At 39.2% G+C, this 24,435-nt stretch overlaps 1 protein-coding gene across 1 annotated transcript; it reads right to left on the bottom strand.

Annotated features, from left to right (window-relative positions):
* Positions 1-2,178: 2,178 nt before the first annotated feature.
* SPMIP4 (sperm microtubule inner protein 4) lies at positions 2,179-23,111 on the bottom strand. The gene is given in 16 exon segments (XM_066548720.1): positions 2,179-2,397; positions 2,400-2,497; positions 2,500-2,560; positions 2,769-2,928; positions 3,014-3,017; positions 5,224-5,292; positions 7,911-8,095; positions 11,977-12,146; positions 14,163-14,189; positions 14,191-14,241; positions 15,923-16,043; positions 17,259-17,320; positions 17,323-17,437; positions 20,912-20,937; positions 20,939-21,065; positions 23,047-23,111. Coding segments are annotated over 16 exon segments (1,560 nt in total).
* Between the last annotated feature and the right edge of the window lie 1,324 nt (positions 23,112-24,435).

The raw sequence follows: 24,435 nt of genomic DNA on the forward strand, positions 1-24,435 counted from the left end.
GCATTTATTTTAAAATAATTGCTCCAGGAGGTAATAACCATCTAAAAACCCATTTATGGCTGAGTTGTCTTTAGCAGATCTTTGCAGTAAGTTTCTTCATACCTCACTTTTAAATTTCAGCTGTTATTATGCTGCTTGGTTATTTTTGTACTAAGTCCCCTAGATGCTCTCCTGTACTCTCCTTGTGTCCTAATAAATGCATAAATCAGCTCTGGTTTAACAACTAAAAGTCTCGTTGTTTTTGAAATGTGTGAAGGTGGGATAGAAAATGAGTATCCTCTTCTAACAGACAATAAGGTCTCTGACTCCTGTCATGTCATTTTAGTTGTATCCTTTTGGTAGCCTTGGAGCCCTTTGCACTCTGAATACTTGCCCAGAAAATAGTGCACTGCTGGGGCACTGTGTCCTGGCTAACCTCCTGAGGACCTCACACATGAATAAAGTCATAGGTGATTTGTGCCATGGTTCTTTGCAAGTATCTCTTTTTTGTAAGGGAAAGTTCACTTGATAAGGATTAGCTGGAAGCAAGGTTCTGTTTGAGCCTTGCATTCAGGGTAAGATCCTGCCAGTCTCCTGAACTCTGGTGATTTGCTTGAAGGGAGAGGGGAATATATCTAATTCCTTGATGGGACAGCTTAGAAGAATGCAATGAAAAAATTCTCAATGAAAAGCACAATGGTATTTTGTTCCCTCCTCAGGTTCTCTTTAGGAAACAACTGAATAATTCCTCTTTTATTTGAGAGTTTAAAAAGCCCCTAATGAATGTCTGCATGCTGTTTCTGCTTCTCTAATCCCCACTTGGCAGCAGCTTCTGAAGATATGCATTGAACCAATATGAGCTGTTCCTGAAAAAGCTGCTCCAATATTATGTCCCTGAAATCTAAATAGCGGCATCATAAATCTGTCAGCACACAGAAAATAGCAATTTAAGTGTATTCTTTGCATTCTGAGATAGCTTTCCACAAAAGTTTCCTTTGCTGCTTCCTTATTCTCAAAAATCTTTACAAAATTACTCAAGATATTTAAATCTATTGTATCTGGGGACTGTTTTGTTTAGTTGATTTTTGTTCACACTTCTCAGGAGTCTAGAACAGCTCTGTGACCACAACATGGCAGCAGGACTGTTCTTTCCTTATCTCTTGATCTTAATTTTTTTTATAACCCCCAAGTTAATGCTCATTATTAATCTCTGGCTACTATATTTATCACTTTCAGCCATTTAGGCCTGACTCCTAATAACAGATTACATGTTTTTGGTAGCTTTCCTGCTTCATCCTAAAGGTTCTTCAAATCCCTGGAGGGACTATTAAATCTCATTCTCCCTCTACCAGACTTCCCTTCAGTTTGAATACAGTCTCTGTGGCCTTTCCAGTTCTCTGAAACATTCCTGTCTCAGACAATGAGTGAAAAAAGGAGAGAGAAGTGTGTGAAACACATGCCACAGTAGTCTGACATAGGAATGTGTTCGCGGAGGCCAGTCAGCCTTAGAGCATGGAGACTTTGGGAATGTTCTGTGCACAAAGAGACACCATGGCCCATAAGAATCATGTTTGTCCCCATGTGTGTGCAGCAGTGCTGTCTCTGTTGGCATTTGACCCCCTGCAGAGTAGCACAAGATCCTTTTGACATGGAAGTTTGGTGTTAGGGAGGACCTGCAAAGAGCCTTACTGGGCCTGTAACGCTGGTCCCCAGCTGTTGTTGGCAACTGTGTCATGGCTCCTTTCATAAATGGAAGTAGCCTCTATTCTGATCCTCTTCTTTCAGCCTCTTCTGATCCTCAGCTATTCCTGAAGCTCCCTGCTGTGAACATTAAAAATCATCTTGTCATACCCACCCTAAGTTTATTCCCAGTCAGACTGTAATGCTCATTTATTAATCCATTTGGCCTTTAATGAACCAACTCTTTCCAAACCAGTGTTTATCCCACTAATGTGTTTCTCTAGAGTAGTCATGTTTTCATGGCCTCTAGCTCAAGCTTTTCTAGTGTTCTAAAATGTCCTGGGCTACTCTAATTGCTCTTCTCTTTACTGTTTGAATTTATTATGGTTCCCCTGGGAAAGGCCAGACAATTTGTATTGAAGTTCTTTTTATTTGTTACTCCATTTTTTTAAAAAATGCATCAGTTAAAGAAATAAAAAAATCATTGAAACCATAGCTCTTGTGTCTCTTTCAGTACTGTTATCTGTGAGGATTTTTTCTCTCTCCTTTTACAGAATCATGTACCTGTTTTTGTGCTGCTGTCATAGAGAAGGAATGTTGCAGCTCCATCGGTCCTGTCTGGAGCTGAGGAACTTCACAGCTGGGGATCCATTCAGGCCGTGTTATCTCTCCTTGCCCATCCTCTGGTCTCCATGCAGGCAGACATGTTTCTTGATGGCAAATTCTGTGAAAAAAAAAAATCCACTTTCTTCATGCTTTACAGCCAGTGGTAAGCTTGGCTTACTTAGCCTAACTGGGTTTTTCATTATTGTATGTTGATCCAAATATCTGGGTTGAAGTCTTCGTAGGAAAGTGAACATGCAGATTTTGGAAGGTGTTCAAATTTGGGTCTTCCCGAAAGCTACCACTTCTACAATGCTTTTTTTTGCAACATGTCAGTGATTTTCAGAAGGTTGTGGGGCTTGAATCAAGATAAGGAACTTTCTGGTAGCATGTCTGAGACAGAGTGTCCTGCTTGTGGCTGACATCCCATTTGTGGTCTGTGCTTTCTGTCACTGTGCACTGCTGACCTAGGCTGGCTGCTCTTTTTATTTCACTCAGCATTGTGCCTTAGTAGCTGGTGACAACAGTGGGAATGCAGAGTACAGGTGAAGGCTTCTGAAGGAGTATTGCTTTTGCAGAATTGATTCATGGGGATATTCACCTTGAAGTAAGTATGCAGTGCACCCTTCTGGAGGTGTCACTTTTGACAGACCAGCAGAAGTGTTTCTGTATGAAGAACGTAGCAGGATTTATACTGCCATCTATGTCTCTTGGCAGGGACTGCTTATTTTAGCAGACCATTGACCCTGACTGCCCTGAAAAGGCGCAGTTAGAGGTCACTCAGTTAAGAGAAACAGCCCAGACCTTCACTACTGCCCTGTCATATAGGGAGCTCAGAGTCACTCTTTATGCTTTGGAGAACTAAATATTCTGTTCTACCCTGGTGCATAAGATATAAATGGGTATAGATGTCTTGTGCTTTTTTCTTTCTTCTATAAGCATCTTTCTTCTCATATGAGTGATAGTGTAAATGGTGACTTAAATTAGTGTGTTTTTAACTTCTTTTAGGAACAGTTGCAGGTGGTTTTAGGATGCTCACTTGCATGTGACTTTCTAGCTTTCTCAACCACAGTTTGATCCACTGCTCACATACTGTTAACCTTTATCAATCTGTTACATTGTTTAGGCTTTAGATGCTGGTGCAGAGCCAAAGGAACTGTTCAAACATAAAGTACATTTAAGCCCCATAGCCAAAGAATGAACTTCAGCAGTTACTGTGCTGAACAATCTCTGTGTTTGATATTCAACATATGTATGCTGTAAGTGGATGAGTGTTGTTCAGGTAAATCACCATGGCCCAGGATACGCCTCTGCCAATCACACTTTGGAAGCCAGAGGGCAATAAAACTGCTCAGTTTTGAATTATGTGAGGTGCTGGTCTGGATTTTCATTTCCAGAGACAAACTGTTGAAAATGTTCTTTGAAGTGTTCATTATCATAAAGCAAACCATTTTTTTTTCCTTCATCACATTGGAAAAAAAAAGTTAGACAGCTTTTCCATTTCAGATACAGAGATTCAATTATCAGAAATTTATAAATGCATCAGAAAATGTAAAATGTAAATCAGAAGGGATTTCCTTACCTGGATTTGTTTTAATCCAATAGAAGAAAAGCAGGACAATCTGGGGACTTCTTATCCAGGGCCACTTGGGACTATAACTAAAAAAATGACAGCATCTTACTTAGTTGCCCTGCTTTATTTAAGTCCATGCAGTTTGAATCTGGAAGTGTGTTCTGGGGTAGTCACCCTAGGACAAAGTGCTATAAAGCCAGCAGAGCAGGAATGTGCTCCTTCTGTTTTACCTGCAGAATTGCTTAGTCAGTTACAATTGCTTAGAGTTGCAATCAATCAGAACTGTGTATATAAAGCCATCACAAGTAATGAGGCATTAGCAAAACACAACTCTCCACTTGATTTGCTCTGCTTATATACCACATTATGCTCTGCTTGCATGAGTAGCATTTAATGCAGATAATATCTTTTCACTTTTAAACAGGTCACAGAGAATATAAAAAGTGTTGAAGACAACAAACAAAGAGCTTTTCAATATAGTTTTATAAATCCTTAAGAGTAAATCTTGGCATTAAAATAGAATTTGCCAGTGTTATTTATGCACCCTGGAGGAAGAAAGACAAGTCACTCATGCCAATGGAAGATTATAAATCATAGAAACTCTGCCAAACTTAAACTGCTGTGGTTAGTAAGGAAGCAGTATTCTGCAATGGTAATAAGTCACTTATCAAACACATAATGCAATAAGGACAGTAAATTGGTGAGTTCAGTCAGACTGTCCTGATTGTCCCCATTCACATGACAGCTGCCAACTCATTTTATAGACACTGTTACACATACTGCTCAAGGCTAAAGGTCTTTTGAATTTCTGTTGTGTGTTGGTGCTGACTTAAAAGAGTAAGATAAAAAGTAAGCAGATAATCACAGTAACTTCCCCTTCTGCAAACCCCAAAGAAGCCATTAATCCATTCTGTCAACCTGCTGTGTCAGGACTGATTTAGTATTCCGAACTTTTGCTTCTGCTTTAGAGTGAGCTTTGCCCTGTGCTTAAGTATTGTCAAAGAGAAGGCTTAATTCTGCCAGCTGATTCTGATAATACTCTTGCCAGTATTACTTATGGTGGAAGTGTGAGATTCTTAGTAAATCCAGTATTTATTAGTTCTGTGTCTCCACCTAGTTGTCCAGTCAATCTGCAAACTGCTTTTATATAAGGCAATATATTGGAACTCTTCCTAAACAGAGACTTGCTTTATTGTCACACATTTTTATGGGTTAGGAAAATCAGAAGTAATCCACAATCCCCCTGAAAAACCTCAGAAAATCTACAGCTTATGTGTCCTTTGTTACTAAATGACAAAAAAATCGGTGTCTTTGAGTAATTTAGGTGCTAACAATTTGTGGTCTCACATTGCTATCCCAACTAAATTAATTTAATAAAAGTTGCTTACCTGTGAAGACCTGACTGTATGTTGTGATCTCCAGAGCCCTTTCAGTGTTTTGTAGCATATTGATTATTACTGGAGAAAAGTTATATTTGAGCTCTTTAAAACGGGGTTGGGAACCATTGTCCTTGGTGGATTTGAAAAATATATTTGACCATTTTCTTCAACAAGCTTGGAAAGTTGAAGGACAAGAAGAACAGGTAAAGTATAAATCAAATATGTGTGCTGTATGGGAAGACTATTTTAAATACTTGAAATAACATGTGGTTACACTCCTCTCCCTGAGTTATCAATTTAGCAAATGCTAATAAAATTTAAATCTTGTGGAAAAATATATTTGCTGCACTATTAGTACTCAAGTGGAAGTTTCAACAGGTATGTACTTATGCTGAACTTGGGTCAAATAACTTGGAATCAAGTTCTCATGGTAATCACATATGGCAGGCAGGGAAAGCTTTGTAAGCTTTTTTTGGTAGTAGTCACGATTATAAACTGCCTTAAAATAAACTGCTTGTTATTGTTTCCATTGCCACATCTGTAAACAGTGTGTGCATGGATCAGAATGACAGATGGATCTGCATTTTTAGCTGTAGATGAATGCTCACTATAAAGACAGCTGTGACGGTGGGAGAGGTGCTTTCTGTGAGCTGTTGCTGATGTCTGTTTTGCCTTTGGAAACTGGTCTGATGGATGTGCAAACAGAACTCACTCTTTTGGTACAAAATCAGCAAGATTAGATGATTTTTTATCATCATAAATTAACCCAGTGATAAGTGATAAAGTTTTAGTGGAAGTACTCTACATGATCATCTGCGCCACTAAATCTGGAAATCTAATTGTCTCAGGCAAAGAGGTGGTGACAGGCAGCTGGGAGCTCGATCTTATACCAGAAGAAAGCTGCCTTTGCAGAAGGCCACCTTGCCATTGCCAACTGCAGGAGTTCTGGAATGATTCACACACCAGCAGGGAAGGTTCTTATTTTCTGTGCATGATTTTACAAACAGGAACAGCAGACTCTAAAACTTATTGAATTGTGAAGCTTGTTCTGAACCCCTAATGTCACCATCAGGAATAACTAAGTTTTTCTAGATGTCTTTTAAAAATAAAACTGCAGTGGAATTAGTTCCAACCCTGTTTCTGTCACCACTTTTTCTCTCTCCAGTCTTTCTGCCTCTTGTTTCCTTATTTACCTCACAATGATGCTGCCAGCATTAATTACATAAGAGATATTATGAGTTTTGTAAAGGAGAGATGTGGAAAAGACACAAAGCTTTTAAGTACAATTTTCTGTTGGTAAAAGTCAGTGGGCTGTAGTCTGGGTTATCTGTATTTAACCAGGGATTTCTCCTTCAGCCATGAGAACTGGAGTGTCCCAGTCTCTGAGAAAGTCAAAACATATGGAGGGAACAGCAAATGAAATTAAAGTATTTCCTAAGTGCCTATGGTAACTGTCCCCTTAGCTGATAATTCTGAACCTGTTAAATGTTGCTGGAAATAGATTTTGGTCTCTGGTGATCCTCCTGTTGTGCAAAAATAGGCTTTGTTAATCCACCTCCACACATGATTAGTGTTTCTTAAATTGACCACTGATCAGTGAAAACTGACTAAAAATTACTACTACTAGCATTACATATTCTGTGGAAGGATTTTGGTTTTGGATGGACAAATACTTCACTAAAAATCACTCATGTACCTAATTATATAAATAACAGTACAGCATTGTAGTGACTGAGAATGGCAGCTAATTAATGCAAATTGACCTCCCACTTAACATTATCAGCTTTTACTTTCCTGAAAAGCTTCTTATCCACACCAGTATGTGCTTTTTCTGTTCCAAACCGTTGCAGCCAAACCTTTCCTTACAAGCACTGCCATGGCACACAGACATGCTGGCTTTTTCCTGTCCCAAATTCCCCCTAACCCTGTGCAGTCAGTAGCTGCCAAGTGCTCCTCATCAGTTCACAAAGATGATCTTTGAAGTCTTCTGAAACATAGTTCCTGTCAGTTAAGAACAATAATTTCATGCCCTTTTCCTCTAATATTTGATGTAAAACACTCTCAGGGTAAGATGCTGCAGGGGTTAAAAACAAATACCTCATGATGGCTTACATAATGTTCTGCAAATGGTGAATGTCTAGGGTTTCATCTCAGGCTTCATAAAGGATATGAAGAATTGTTTTTTCTCTCTGGATCTTGTTCTACTACTTGTGTAGTGATAAAATGTTTTAAATCATTCAGCTCTTATTCCATGGGTATTTCTGTTGACCCCAGTGCAGGTGGCAGGCATGACTTTGGCTCAAAAAATGCTACTTTTGGGTCCCACTGATTTTATTTTTTTTTTTTATTTTTCTTTCCCTGTTTTGAACTGTTGAGAATTAGTTGTCTGGCAGAAGATATCAGACACACTAAGTGATCCATGAACTTATGTGGGGAATGGCAGCTGTGCTAATAGCTCTGTTGGCTTCTGAGGCTACAAGGGGGCCACAGATTGCTTTATTCTCAGTGCTGAGACATCCTCCATGAGACTGCAACTAACAGCACATACAGGTGCTGTTAGTTTAAGCCAAGGTGCTTCCCTTGATCACTGGTGTAGTCAGATTCTGTTAAACTTCAGCAGAAAAGAGTCACAGCTGCCATAGTGGTTTTAAGTAAGTTTCAAGAATAAAGGGTAAGCCAGCAGAGTTCTCTCTTACCTCTGGTCTTCCTCAGAACAACCATGTCAAAAGTCTTGCTAGAGATATTGGGATCGAAAGGTTGATGACTGCTTGAATTGATTCCAGTGTCTCAACCCTTAAGTGATGTGAAGTTTGGGAGCATGGTGTACCTAGAAATGTGTGTAGGGTAGGGATAAGAGGGGGAAAATGGCAGGCACAATGATCTTGGGTTCGTTTAAATTTTCAGGAAGAAGGACAGAAAGAAAGAAAATTTCCTTATTTCACATTTCACATTTCACTCAGCTTTGGATTAAATATAACACTTTGCAAGAACGGGGAGAGATGTGAGAATCAAAAAGGTGATATCTTAGTTTTTTAATCCCCTTTTGCTTGCACCCTGCAAGCAAGAATTTCCAATGATGCTGCCCTTCCAGCTTTTTTACATGATCAATCATACTGATTCTCATTTACTTTTATGTGGCTTAAGGGAATTTAAGATTCTTGTACAGCTTCAATTAATAGTAACTGAGTTTGTGCTTGTGTAATCAAAATTTGTCTCTAAGATGACATTTATTTCTGTGAGGAAGGAGGATAAAGCTAAACTGGAGATTTTATGGGATACTGAGAACTGGCATTTCATGGAGTGCCCATGTTCCTGTGGCTGTTCTTTTCAGCTATAAATTTTTAATGATAGGGTAATTTAAGACTTAATAAAATCAGGACAATCATGAAATTGGAGGAAAACTAACGTGGTGGTTTATTCCAGTAAGAAATACCAGCCTGTTAAATGAATCCCTGTTTGGATTCATTTAACTTTAGCACCACTGCATACAGCAGCTTGCTGAGAGCAAACACCTCCCCCCAGCTGCTGTGTAAAGCAAAGTCATGTCTTGTCCAGGAGCCAGATTAATTCAGTTCCTGGAGCTGTGTGTCATGACATAACGAGGTCTTACCAAGCTGGACTTTTCTGAGGCTTCTCTCTCATAAATCTGCTTTATGAGAGAGAAGTTGTGCTTTGTAGTTGCTCTTAGACACTTCACATTAGGTAAAGAGGCCATGAATAACACAGCCAAGAAAACCCAATTAGCCCATAGGCAAGTCAGCAAGATCAGTATTTGTTAGGAGAGTGTGTATGCTAAGTAAACACTGCTAATCTTCTAGACCTAATCTTTGCATGCTTTGTTCAATAGAGAGATTTTTGTGCCTCATAGTGTTGCTGCTGCTTATTGCCAAGGAGCCTGCACTGCGCAATTCTTACTGAGAGAAGAACAACTTGCCCTTTTATTTCATTAAGGAAAGGTAAGATACAGGTGAAATGTACCTAGGCAAAGTGTCTGGTGGTTTGGGAAGCCTATGTTAGGGAAGAAATGTAACAGCTTAGCTGAAGTGACCCACTCTCATTTGCATCTCCCACCCTTTATCTGAATTAGTGCAATCAATATATATTAGGGAAAAAATGTGTAAGCAGTGCAGGCAGTGCTCTTACTGACACCACTCATTACATGAGGAATGTTTTGTGTTGCCAGGTGCCAAAGACTGAAAAGACATCAAGAACACGTGATGTGTGGAATGTCTTTCTGAAACAGAGTGAAGGAAAAAAAATCTATCTCCTTAGACTTTTGTGTAATAAGGTCTATATTAGTTAACAATGGTATGTACTATTAGTACAAAAAAGAAATTAAAAAAAATTCCTTTTATCAGTAATGCAAAACAAAAAACATACCCTCTTTATACTTGCAGAGAAATTACCTCTTCATATCATGCTAATACATTATTTATATTTTACCTTGGAGACTTAATTATTTCAAAGCAAGCAAAAAAACCCACTAACTTTAAAGGGCAAGAATTTAATCACTAAGCCTAGATAAGAGTCTCTTGACAATTTTACCAAGTCAGAAAAATATCTAAGGTTGAAAAAGTAATTATTTGCTTAATAGTTCTTTTTGGTATAATAAAAAATAAAACACATGCTTGAAGTATTACTGGGCTAATCTAAGTAGTTTACGTAGACTCCAGAATTTTGTGTATTTCATAAGAAAGGCTTATCTACCAGAAAGGCTTATCTGACCCCTTGCTTCAAAGGGTCTTTATTGTAAATGGGTAGGAGATGTTGTCAGATGAGAGCCCTTTTTTAAGCTTTATTATTTGTACATTGTCACACAATGTTTCTTAAAAGCTGTATACCAAAACCTGCATATTGCCAAAACCCCTTCTTTTCCTCAATGGGAAGAGTGATGTCCCAGATTCATTTCCAAGCAGGAGATGATGGTAACTTCTTAGGGCTCCTCCACTTGCTCAGCTGGAGGACATAGAATTGTTGGGATGTTAATAGGCCCTGCAGGGATTCCTTCATTTTAGCCTTAGCAGTTCCTACAGGAGCTCTATTCCTCCCATGGCTGGGGTTTGTTCAGTAGCTTGGTTAATGACATAGTTCTGACATGGAGCTGCACCCAAGCTCTCTCCAAGTCATCTGTGACTCAGGGTGCAGCTGGGCCACTCCATCATTGAATTGTAAAAGATAGATGTAAAGATAGATGTTACAGTTACAAAGAGGAAATAAGTCCCTTCACAAAAAAGAGTTTAAATACAGTCGTGTGCTTATTTCTTTCCATACTAACACGGGTGTTTTAAAGATAAATTTCAACTGCCAGATCAATTTTATTCACACATTCTGATACAAGATACACAAGTCATGCACTTCATTGTGAAATCTGTGCTGTGATGCTATGGGACTCACTGCAATCAACATGAGGTGTGATATCTCACAAATTGCTGTGCCAGCACAACTCATGCTTCAGCTGAGCTGAACAAAAGATCTATTTTTAATGTGTGATGCTACAAAGATACCAGGACTTGAAGTGTTGAATTATGGCAACCATTTGTATATTGTTGCATTTATAACAAACTGGGACTCTGATTCAAAGTTCACATCTGTCTTCATAATGGGAAGCCTTTACAGAAATGCCATACTTTATAGAAATGCCATGTAGACCAGCAGTCTCTGAAAGTTTATTCCATAGATAATTCCAGTTGATTTTCCATTTATTTCTACTGTTAGAACTACCAGTGCTGTAGATATGTAGAATACTTCTTAGTATTTCTATTCAATTCACATTCTGTTACAGCTGTATTATTGTAACAGAATGTGAATTGAAAAGAAATACTAAGAAGTGTTTTCAATTTCCGTTTTGTTGTGTTAGAAGTGTTTTCAATTTCCGTTTTGTTGTGTTACAGTGTGACTTGCTACATTTTTCACTGCAATAATTGGACATACTGCTGATACACATACACATAAATAAGGACAGTTAATTTGCTTTGAGCTCTGGCATGGCACAACTACTTAACTACCATTGTGTATCACTTTTCATTTTAACATCTAAACTTAAGACAGCAATAAAATAAGGATGAACGTGCATTTTCATGACTGCCATGATTTAGAGAAGGTTTCTGAGTTCAGGTTGTAACAGCCAGCAAAGTTTTGCATTTTTAAGGGTGGTTGCTTAGAATATTTGCTATATTTTTAAAACTCATACTGTTTAATCAACCTGAAGCCACCCAGAATGGAAGACAGAAGAGAAAGAAGAAAGGTAGAGCCTTTTCTAGAAATGAAGTAAGATATTAGCAATTTTTTAAAATTTGGCACTGTTTTCACTGGAGTTCTATTAGACTTTTGCTGGAGTCTGCTAGTATCACACAAGAAACAGTTGCTCAGTATTATATCATCTGCCCCTTTATGTTCAGTCCACAGAGCATATGGAGTTTGTCTACTGAAAAGAAGTCAAGGCTTGTGGTGGAGGGATTTATGCTTCCAGTTTGGAAAGGCCCGGAAAAAATCCAGGGAGTTGTGCAGATGAACATCATCCTATTTCCCTAGCAATGAGTGGACTATGGGCACTCTTCCATCACTTTTTGATAAAACAGGCATAAATCAAGTTTCACATGAGGGAGAATATCCTTATGGACACTCTGGCTTCTGTGCAGTAGTTCTGCAGCTTCCCTTGTGATGGCAGAGCATTAAGTGGAGAGATGCACTTGTTCAGTGATAGTAATAAGAGACACATTGGAACCTGTGTGACCTTCATGAGGGTCTCCCACTTAGAGCTACTTTCCTACTCTCTGACACATGCTAGGGGTCTCTAAAGATCTCTTTCTTTTCTCAAATGTGGTTTTGGCCTGAAAGGGATGCAGCCCGGGGCGCCTCATGACCTTCACCTTCTTTTCTAGATCAGGCCAGAGAACATTTTGCTTCTCTTTCCTGTTACTTTCCCATGTATTCTGTAAATTATTAAGAGAATCAGATGTATCACTCCTGCCAATTTTCACAGAAAGGAAATTACAACTAGAGAATAAATTGTTTCAAATGTATAAATTGACTTTCTCTACAGCCTTTTATTCTTGCAAAGGGAGGCAACCACTTATCTTGCCTAGCCTTAAATCCTGACCCACAAGGCAAAAAAACAAAAAACAAAAAAACAAAACAAAACAACAAAAAAAACCCACCAAAAAAACCCCAAAACCAGCTACCAACCCAAAAAACTTAACAAAACAGTTTTCATTCATTGTATGCTGTCACTAAACCTACTGGAAGCCTCATTGGTATGGCTTGACTGTGGGAGGACAGCTGCCAATGCTCTATCCTGATATGTGTGTATAACTAAGGCTCTTGACAGTGGCTAAAAGGTGTTTTTCAACACCTTTCCCAACTTTTGTGGTCTTGTTTGATGTGAACCTGAGGACCCATTACACCTATAGAAGTGAGGAGGCAACTACTTTTCTCCAGTACCTTTGACTGGGAGGGCATATGTGTGTGACCCACTGCCAGTGCACTGAGGAAAGCCCATCTGCAGCCAGTCAGTGACTGATTCCAGTGTGCAAAACTGCACAAGGGTAGATAGTGCTCATCTTTAAGGCAAGGGCATTGTTGGCCCATGAAAGTGTAAAGAGTTATTGCAAATCCCTTGTAATTCATTTCCCACAAAAGACAGTAATGGCTCAAAGGAGCCCTCACAGGCTATAAGGTAAATAAACTGAGTGTTATTAGCTCCCAGGTAGGTCTGCCTAGCACCACTCAGAGTGCATTTTTCAGGAAAGGTTCCATGTGGCTGTCACCATTTAATAGTTCCTGATGGCAGGAAGATTATTTGCTCTGAAAGACCTTGGACTATGAATGTGGAAGAGTTTTTGTGTGTGGGTTTTACTTTTTGCTTTAAAGGATATATTCTTTCCTTCAATTTAAAGGTATTTTAAAGACCAAGAAAATAGAATATTATAGGGAAATAAAATGCTTAAACGAGGACAAATGAAAATATTTTCAGAGACCCAGCATATTTCAGGTTAAGATGTGATTGCATAAAAACAGAGAAAAGATTTTAATGATCTGCTGATCAAACATTCAGAGTCCAAGGTTATGTGCTTTTCAGTGTGTACGGGGGCAGAATTTGACCTACTCCTGTAAAATCTCCTTCCTCCTTATATAGCTGACACAAGGGCACAGAGTCACAGCAGTCCCTGGTTGCTTCCTGTTGAGGAAGGAAATCCCTAGAAAGGTGCTGTGATCTCTTCCTCAGCCTGTGTACCTGGATGACCCATTCAGGTGAGCACCTGTCACGAGGAATGCACCTCACAGCCCTGTACAGTTAACTGTGAAATCACCACAGAATTATTCTCAGGTTTCTAATGTACTTATCTATGCTGATGTAAGAGGTTGTTTATTTTCTCTTTTTGAAGAATTTACATCTATGCTTCAAACTGCCTTAATCTAAAAATCCTCATAGTTTGATCAAGTGTTTTGCTGGTGCCATCAAGTGGCAAAATATTGGATTGCAAAAGTCCCACAGCACCCAAATTGACTCAAATATCTCTTAAGCAGCAACAATGAGGAAAATAATCCCTGACAAGCCTCCTCCAAAAATACATATGTATAAATATGTATGAGAAAAATGGACTGAAATACATATGGTGTCATGATTACTTCAGGTACTTCAGTTTGATCTGGATTTTAACAAGTGGAAAGGCTAATATTTTTGAGTATTACTAGTTGATAAATATAGGCAACCTATAAAGCAAACTCAGAGATCCTTGTTGAAGAGCTACTTGAGCTGAAGTGGCACAATCCTGTATTTTGAATTTCTGTGTTTGTTGTCCTCTGCTACTAGCTAATCTCTTTTTACAGAACATGGCCCTTTGATTTCATATCATAGTTGCACTTCATATCATCAGAGTAGAATGAATATTCAGTTTGCTGCTGTATTCTCTAACTTTGCAATCTAGTTAACTAAAAATTTAAAGTACATCATTCATACGCACATCACTTTTTTTTTTTTACCAGCTGAGCGACTTCATAGTATTGTTCAGTAGGAAGGCCTCTGTGCTAAGGAAACACATAAATTTATAAAGCTTATGCTCTATTTCCTTGTAAAAATCCAAATAAATTGGTATGTTTTTGTCTTGATTTCTCAGGGGACTGCTAATATCAAAACTCATTTCCACACTGCCAGTGTGGAAATTATCCTGTGTTTCAAAATCTACATCATGTAGGGCTGGATTTTGATAAGTGCTGAGCACCCATGCCTGACTTTAAAGTTCCTGAGAATGCTGAGAATTTCCCCCTGTGAAAACCTGGCTCTTACAGTTCCTTACCACACACACCTAACATTCAACAGGACTTATGGGAATGCCTCAAATAGGTACAGGCTCCAACTTTTTACCCTAAAATGAGTTATTTCTACACTCTGGGGATCACTTTCAGCTCCTCCTGATGCCAAAGGGCTCACAGAATCCAGCCAGACTTCATGGTGCTTTTCACTGACAAGAATCTGAAAACAGCTCCACACCAAAAAACAAAACCAACAACAGAGAGCAAATGAGAGTATGAAAATGATGGAAATGCAGGTGGAAAGATCAGCCATAATCAGTAAGATTTTCCTGGCATTAGAAAAAGCCTTACATTTTAATTAATTCTCACTGTGGATACTTCTTGAAGTTCTATTTACAAATTTTATTTATATATATATATATATATATATATATATATATACATTCTATTATAAGCATAAGTATATTTAAACTTCTTATACTTTCTCCACTGAAATTTGTGCCAGTACTATCAGAGGCACCAACACGAAAATATTTCATTTGAATCTTGCCCACTTCAGCTTTTTACTCTGTAATTATTTGCACTAGACTAAGCTTTTAATTAATATCTAGCCTGTATCTCTGGTATGTTTGGAGATCAGTGAAACTGATACTATTGGGGTTACTGTAGCTCTGTTGCTTGCCTGTTTTCTGTGTTTTACATAAACTTAGTGTGGAGGAAAGGCTACAGTCCTTGGCCCCTGAGTAGCACCTTCAGTACCTTGAGCAACTCTCCTGCAGTAACATTTTACTGTGAGAACTGTCCAGAAAATAGCAAATGAATGTCATTAACATAAGTTTATGAAGTAGCTTGCTAACCTCTTCTCCCTTTCTGACTACTACACTGGTTTTCTGAGATGGGACAAGTAGTTGCTATGACTCATCTGCTTTCTCATGAGGTACTATGCCTAAGTTAGCCAAAATCTCCTGGCTTGCAGTGTGAGTGTACTGTAGAGAATGTAGAGACATAGACTACATGCCACCTGGGCAATTTCCACCTTGTGGAATAGGGAGGGTTTGTTTCTGGACCTCTTTTTTCCTCCAGAGTGGGATTCACTTTGATTGATTAGGGGCTCTACGCTAGTGTGCCTGGACAACAAATAATCCAAGGGATTGCATATTCAGAAAAGACAAACACAAGAGCAATGAAAATTCTTGTTTCAAGCTCATTAGGCATTCTTGCAGCTGTCCTATCACTGTGGCATCACAGCACTTTGCCATGGTTCTGGGATGGAAGTCCCATCAGCATCATTTAACAAATGCATACCCCCTGGGATGGGGTAACCCTGGTTATAGGAACAGATTGGGTGATGAGAGGCTGGAGAGCAGCTCTGGGGAAAGAGATCTGGTGTTTGGGTTGATGGCAAGCTGAAGATAAGTCAACAGTGTGCCCTGGCAGCCAAAAGGGCCAGCTGTACCCTGGGGTGCATCCAGCCGAGCACAGTGAGCCAGGTGAGGGAAGTGACTGGGAAGTGACTGCTCTGCTCTGCTCTGCACTGGTGCAGCCTCACCTCGAGCATTCTGAGCTGGTTTGGGTGCCTTAGTGGAAGAAGCACATCAAACTGTTAGAGTGAGTCCAGAGGAGGGGACCAAGATGGTGAAAGGTCTCAAGGGCAAGATGTACAAGGAACAGCTGAGGTCACTTGGTTTGCTCAGCTGGGACAAGAGAAGGGGTGACCTCCACAAAGTCTACACCTTCCTCAAGGGACACAGAGGTGCTGATCTCCTCTCTCTGGTGACCAGAAATGATAGGATGTGTGAGAATAGCATGAAGGTCCATCGGGGAAAGTTCAGGATGGATATTTGGAGAAGGTTCTCCACTCTGTGGGTGTCCAGTCACTGCAACAGACACCCCGGGGGAGTAATCTGGCACCAATCTGTCATAGTCCAAGGGGGATCTGGACAGTGCTCTTGGTCATGGTTTAGTGTTACATAGTTGTGTGAGGAGCAGGAAGTTGGACTTGGTGATCCATATGGGTCCCTTCCAAACTGAGATATTCTGTGATCATTTCACGTAAAGGTTAGTTCATGATATCAAAGAGGAGAACAAGGACAGGAAGGCAAGTTTCCAGTTTTTGAGTCATGTTTTAACTCTTTGACATTCTAGTCTGCATCTTCCATTCCTGTTGGAAAAGCTGCAGGACTGAAGGCTATCCTTGGGCTTTTCTGAGTCAGCCTTAAGCAGCGTGCTCTGCTTTCAAAGCTTTCCTGTAAGTCAGTAATGGTCATCTGAATCCTACATGAGTGTCTGAACAACACAGATTTGACATCATCATTTGCCCAGCATTCCCCAACAGCTCCTCAGCTGTTGTTCCTAGACATATCTCTTCTTTTACAACAGCTTTCTGAAAAAGCTGAGCACTGACTTTTCATGCTTATGCCTATGGTATTCGGGGATGCTGTAAATTAGGCCAAAAGTGAAATCTTTAAGTTCAGAAAGGGTGTTTGGGACAACATCCAACAGTTTGTTATAATAAACAGTAAATAGTTATCAAATGATGGGCAAAAAATAAATACAGAAATTGGGAACTTCAAGTGTTTCAGCAAAATATTGTGTAGAGATTTGTGAGTACCAATATATTTCCACATTAATATTTAGGGCATTGTGAAAAAAATAAAAGCTTAAAGTGCCCATGCAGATATTTGTACATCTCAGTCTAAATTGCTGTTCAAGCATTTTGCTGCCTGGTGCTTCTCTTGGTGAAAGCACTTCACTAAAACATTTTGACTGTGAGAAGTATATGTCTAGTCTACATTGGCTGAGGGTCTTTTCCACTACCATAAGGTGTACATCCATTAACAAATGTACATGGAGATCCTTTTCCCTTGCTCAGTTGTCTTCTGGCAGTACATGTAGAGCAAGTCCTCTGTGCTTCCTTTCTGCTCCTCAGGGAAGCTTGCAGCAATGGAGGAATTTCCTGAACTCTTTATATCTGAAAGAAAAAAAACCAAACAAACAAAACCAAAACATCTTTTGATGGCAGCAACAGTGATGGTTACCTGAAGTCTTTTAAACAATGAGTGACTTACTCAGCTTATTCTGGCTAATGCCATTAGGATGAACTGTCACTAGAAGAAGTTAATACAACAGCCATTGGCAATTGTTTAATGAAGGTTGGGTCAAGTCAATGATGTTGTGCTCAGTGAGAGGAAGAAAGAAGGTGATAGATGTGTGCAGCATGTGCATCTTGCAGTGTTACTGAGTATCAGCTGCCAGCACATGCATACCTGCACTCTCAGTAGCATATGGACAGCAAATATATGCAATAGCACAGATGGAAGCTTTAGCATCTAATTCCCACTGATTTCAGAATTTGTAATTTATGCCTTGAAAACTTCCCCTCTCCATCTCTAGAGAGGAGTGAGAAATGTTACTGTTTAGTAGCTGTAGTTTAGACTGAAGGAATGCTGTGTTAGGCACTCACATGGATGTGCTAGAGCCTGAGGATACTCTGCACATTTCCATACATTGGTGTCATTTGACATTGAGCAGTTTGATGTGTATGATGAACCAAAATAAGAATCTGATGTGCCATAGAGTATCAGAAAACTTTTCTGTTTCTCAGTTTCTGCAGGAAGTCAAGCATTCACTTACAAGTTCTGTCTACAATTTTGCCCCCAGTCTGAAAAGTAGTCAGGCAGATGTCGTCACCTGTGTGGCTGTGTTGTTTGTATTCATTAGGCCAGCTCTCACTGGAAACATTAATAAACCATTCCTGGTGGCTGCTCTCTATTGGCTACCAAGCTGCAGAGCAACCACTTTACCTTGGACATAAAAGAGAAGCATTGCATACACAGGTCTGATCATCTAGTCAGTTCAAACAGGACTGTGTTAAACTTAAAATATTTAGAAGTCTCCTTCTCCCAAAGAAACATTTATAGCCCATGTTGATCCAGTGACATTTGAGATCTCAACACACATTAAAAAATGTCTCAGTCCAGAGATTATCAAAAAAGGGCTAAGGTAAACATATTTTTAAAGTGTCTATCATGAACAACCCCTTAAGAGTCTCAGCACTATAGACAATGATTTAATAGAAGCTATTAGGATTTTAAACTTCCACAATAGTAGGTTTATTCTGAATTCTGACAGACAACTTCCAGCTTTCTGGCTCTTTTCTTCTGAGAAAAAACCCACACCACCAACAATATAATGTCCTGGGATCAGAACATCAGTTTCCTAGTGCCTTCTTTATTATTAAAAAGTTGGATTTTTCCCTTCAGGTTTGTTTTGTATGTCATGTGGATGTCAAACCAGAGTGTAAGAATACAGTGTCTTAAATTATGAGCTTGTGAAGGCCTCCAGTAATTGTTTTGATCAGTATGTGAAGCCAACACATCTGAGGGTATGTGCTGCCAACAGCTTCCAGCAGGTCTTGGAAGGAGAGTTCTTATTCATACTGGCATTTTAATTCAGGACTCTACTTTTGACATGAACCTCCCAATGGTCTCCGTTTTGCAGTACCTTGGTCTTGGAGTACATGAACTGGGTTCCTTATGGATGTAATTATCTGAAAGCTGTGTTCCAGAAATATTCCAGGAGGGTTCCACAGCCACAAATGGACCCTTAATCCAAAGTAAAGGTCATCTGAAATTTATTTTTTCAGCACCTCAGATCCTCACTGTTTCACACTACACATCTTCTCCTGTAGTCCACAATACATGCCAAGTGACACAGTCACTGAGCAACATACAGAATTGGAATTAATTGAATTTTTTTTAGCGTGGGATGGTCTGGATTTGTTTTTATTAACAGTTTCCCAATAAACCTATAAATAACTATGCACATAATCTTAGGATATCAACGCTGAATCTGACTATCTGATGATAGGGTAAAATGCATAGGATACCTTCTCTGTATATATATGCAACCTAGCATTATTCAAATATATGTACATGCTTCTGGTTATTCAGGGATAGTCTAGCCATGCAAATATTGGTAGCAAATCTCCATTGCAAGAAAATAATGTAATAAAATTAATGGATGAATTCTTTTTAAAAGTTGAGAACAACTGTTCTATTTATTTATTGATTTATTTATTTGTATTTATGTGACTAAGAAAAAGTGTAACATTTTAAAAACATATGATATTGTAAAACATGCAGCCATCTGTTCAGGTATGAATTGGGGAGTTCATGTGTGTGTTTACAGTAGCAGAAAAATGTAGTTTATGATCTGTGTTACAATACAGATTTTCATGGTCACAGAGAAAAGAATGTTACAACCTTGCTATGTGTATTTAATGTTTGTGTTTCAGAACTGGGTCTAACATAGTTGTCATCTGAAAGGTGCCTTGCTGTTGCATTGATTAATTTTTCCTTTTTCTGGGTATCCTGTGTAGCTAACATGATTCTTTCCTGGATATTCATTAAAATTTAAATCAGGCCTGTAATTCAGTAACCTTCCAAGCCTATTAATAGTTAAAAGAGTGCAGATGGAAATTCACCAAATTCCTGCAATGCAAGGAATACCACAAAAACTTGCCTCAGGGCACATATGTAAGTGGGAGGCATCAAGACACAGTTGGACAGGCATGATAATTCAATAATATCAAAGTATTCTGACTGAAATTCAGATGTCGAATAGGAGACATTACAAATAATGAAAGAATTTATCAAGTGTAGTAAACCAGAAGCCTGACAGAAAGATGGAAACTAGGACCTGATTTTGCTAACAACAGAGATAAAATCTTGTATGAAAGAATGTTGGAGGACTTGAGGCTCACTCTGGAATCCATTATGTATGGAAAAAATACAAATTTAGATTGAAAAAAAAAAGTCATGAGTGCCAAGCAGCATGGAAGTTCAGCTTTCCAGACCTTTAAAATAGCAGGAATTCTGCCACATTCTGCCCCCCAGCTATTAGTATAATTGAACCTGTAAAATACTGTCAAAACACATTGATTCCTGAAACTTCCTGATTACATGCTGATGATTACGAAAGCTAACTGCAAGCTTCCTTTAATTTTAAATTTTAATTTAAATGTTTATTTCAGTAATTCTAGGTCAAACTGTGATCTTGGAAAAAAAAAGGTTTAAAACAGGAGTAGATACCATGATAAATGTTGGTGATTGATTTGTCAAATATGCTCTTTTTTTTCAACTTAGAAATAAATGCAATATATGTGTTCGTTTTATTCTTTATGAAAATCATTTCAGGAGATTTCGAATGCCAAAACCACAGTATAATTTATTTTAGCAGTCACCTTTTCAGCAGTAATGAACATATTTCCTGGGAGACTGACAGACTATTGCACAAAGTAGAAGATACTCTGTTTCATTAAAGCAAAAAGAAAAAATTGTGTCTTGCCAGAAAAACATAACCATGAAAAAATGCTTTCAGTAACAGTAAATTGATATCAAATACTTCTAATGGAATAATTTTCCTTTACAAGTTCTGCTCTTACCTGTCTTTTGAGACGGTCGGACAAGCAAGGAATTTGAAATGGAGTTAGTGCTACATGCAGATTGAATGTTCTTGATAGGACTTCAGATCCCTCATTTTCTTGGTAGTGTTGGGGCAGGTTATGCAGTAGCAGGTTATCATGTTTAATATTTGAACTTTTAGGGGAAGATGCAGGATAAAATACCAAATACCAGAGAATTTGTTACTGCATCTGAATACTAAGGAGAAAACAGATGAGTTCTGCCTAATTCTGGCAAGTGTCTACAGGAAACAGTGGTTGCTTTTACTACTGCTACTGGTTATTTGTACCAGGTTACAAAATAAAACAAACATAAAAACAAAATGAAAATAAGCAGATTAAAGAGGTGTGATACTATTGCTTTGTGTTACTGATGAACAGAAGCTGGAAATAAACTTTCAAGTAAGAGCATAAAGTTTGGACTTGCACAGAAAAGGACTTCTGCACAGAAAGTCTCACTTGGTGAATTCAGTTTCACTGTGAAGTTCCAGTCCCACTCTGAAAAGGACTTTAAATCCATGATACTTTTAATAGAAAATATCTTTTTCCTTAACTGCCATGGTTTTCGTCTCTACATCTGTGCTTAGGGGAAATGATTCAGTCCTCCTTTCACTTGAACAAATTTGTATTTCAACGCTGGTCGATCAGCTGTTTGTGAGGAGAAGAGGTGTACTAAGTCAGTGTAAACCCCTGAACTCTCCAGAACTTCATGCAGGCATTTATATCTAAACAAGGTGCCTCTGCTTTGAGCTGCTCTCTTGTGCATGACAAAAGCACCAGGACTTTTACTTTCTATCAGATGAAGCTTTGGTTCACAGTGAGAAAGAGTCTTCTCCAAAGAGAAGACCAAAAGACAAAAAACCACCATCAGCTTCTTAGACAAAGTAGACAAATAAGCACTACTGCTTCCTTTTCCATCCACCAAGAGCCAGCAGAGCATTCCCTTGTATCTGTGCCTGCTTCTTCTGGGACAGTCCTGGGGAAGCCCTCAGGAGCTGTTTGTTCCATGACAAGCACAGTGTGGAATAATGGCTAGGTAAGTTCACAAAGGGAAGCACTGTATTCACTCTGCTTTCCACACACTGTGACAAGACTCCTTTTGACTAAAAAACAATGGCTCATCATGTGAAGAAGGCTGAGAGGCCTTGGTTTTACATCCTTACATTTTGAGTTGTACTTTTAAGACTTCTGTGTTGCTCTGCACTTAATGATCTGCTAGCTTTTGGATATGGACCTTAAAATGGGAAGAAGAATCTGACAAGAGTCTCAAGGAGAAAGGAGCAATTTATATTCATCAGACTGGTAGGTTTGCTATCCTGACTTTGGCAAAGCTTTGACAGAAAGGATGTTTTAAACAAGTCCTCTTCTTCTCTAGCATATGTCAGTAAAATGCAAAGGATTTTGCTTTGCCTTATTAAAATAGGGAACTAATTTGAAAATATTTGAAATATGTTATTCTTCCAGGATGTCTGGAAGTTTCAGCCATATGTTTTTGAAGGAAAGAAGTTGATGTAGCATATTCAAGTGAAAAAACCTAAGCTAATTCTATCATGCTGGCAGTTTATAGAGTATTGGGTAGGTCTAATATGGTATCTATATGAACACTATGGGAATCTTACATCGATGACTCACATTCAAGTACAACTGGCTTGCAATGAGAAAAATGTTCTGAGTTGTTGATCCATAATCTGCAAGTGGGCAAGAAACAGAAATCAGACTTTCCTTCTAGCAGAACTGCTGTGGTTCTGCTAGAACTTGCAATGCAATGCACTTCTGAGTCCACATTGTTCCGACCCCAGTGGAATTTCCTTTCTATCCAGCTTTATTAGCCTGTCTCAGAAACTTATTTCTGGCTGCCAGAATTACAGATGGAGCCTGTGACTAGCAGATTTTTTGCGCCCTGCCTGTTGCACATAGAGGGAGGTACCACATTTCATGGGTTCTCTTTGCAACTCCATGACAGCAGCTGCCCATTGAGGCAGGGATCTGTGTCATCAATTTTACTTCATCAGTCTCCTAGCATTCAGCCATCATCCATAGCACCAGGTCATGATTTGACTGCACTCAGCTTCAAATCCACATTATGCATACAGACTTAAACCTATCTGCAGTCTTACCCAGCACACCAGCACCAGGACCACTGATTCACCACAATCCACCCTCCCTCATCAAAAGGGTTCATATAGGACATACATATACTGTGTCCCTGCAGCTGCACTAGTCCAAAAGCACCACTCAAATCCTAAAATTTGCCTTCAGCTCCAGAAAATTAGTTCCTTGCACAGCACTTTCAGGCGGCTGGCTCGGGGACCTCAAGTTTGTAGTCACTGACACCTCCCTTTAGGAGCAGGACCCAGATCAAGGGTCAGGACATCCTTAAGAATAGTGCTGCGCTCTCTGGACACAGTCCAATGCATGCAGAGGAGCCCCTACTGTCTGTCCAGCTCTGTTCCCTGGCAAATGGGCCCAATTCCTTGGCAGAAGAATCCAAGGGGATTTTACCTCCGTGACCAAAGTCAAAAGTCCTTATTGATCCAGGGGAAATCACCCACAAAGGAAATCAGAAGTTTCCAGGATGATATCTCTCCAAAGCAGGAGCCCCCATCATACACATTTCAGCCCCAGAGCTTTCAGAAATCCATGATCAAGAGAACAAATTATCCCACTGGGAGGCTTTGCTGAGGAAAAACTCCCAGTGGGAGGAAGTAGGAAGGTATAGGAAAATGATACATGATTATTTTGAGAAATGACACTGAAGTAAAAATTGATTTCTAAATGTAACAAATATTGTGCTTACAGAACCCTAAAGAAATACTATTCCAACACAGGAGACAGTATTTAGAGATCAGCCCCTCTCTTCCCAACCATTATTGTCTGTCTCTTTGGAAGAAAAGCATTAATAGGAAACTGTAGGGCTGAACTCTGAAATAAGCTTACCTTCTTATTCAGTGCACAGTGACTATGCTTTGGTCTGTGTTCTGGCAGTGTTTGACATCACAGCAAGAAGGTGTTGGGAAGCAGCACACAGGATGAGGCAGCTGGTGATGCCAGCAGGGGTTTAACTGTTGAATGGGGTGGAAGGATGTTAGAGCACACCTGGGAGCTGGGATCCCACACACATGTAGGTCATGTGCAGTATTACCTCTCCTGAATAAAGCAATAAATACAGCCACAAACCAAGACAGTTTGTTACAGAAAATTTGATTGGGAAGAATTTAATGAAGTCATGTGGATGTTGGTTCAATTCTTGACAAATTAGCTGAGCCTAGTGGATTTCAAGTAATGCAGGCAGCACAGCAACAAGACTTCCATGAAGTGCCAGTTTTTTATTCCTATTCCTGGAGATACCAATATTCTTTGCTAAGATCTTGTGGGATGTTCACACCATCCTTCAAAACAGTTGGAGCTGGCCACCACTGGTGGAGTTTGGATTCTGGTTAAGTTGGCTTGCTGGATGTTTTTGCCTTCCCGTGTTTGACAGACATGGTGATAGATTTTGATCTGTT

The sequence above is a fragment of the Molothrus aeneus genome, chromosome 1 (assembly GCF_037042795.1).
Source record: "Molothrus aeneus isolate 106 chromosome 1, BPBGC_Maene_1.0, whole genome shotgun sequence".
Lineage (NCBI taxonomy): Eukaryota > Metazoa > Chordata > Aves > Passeriformes > Icteridae > Molothrus > Molothrus aeneus.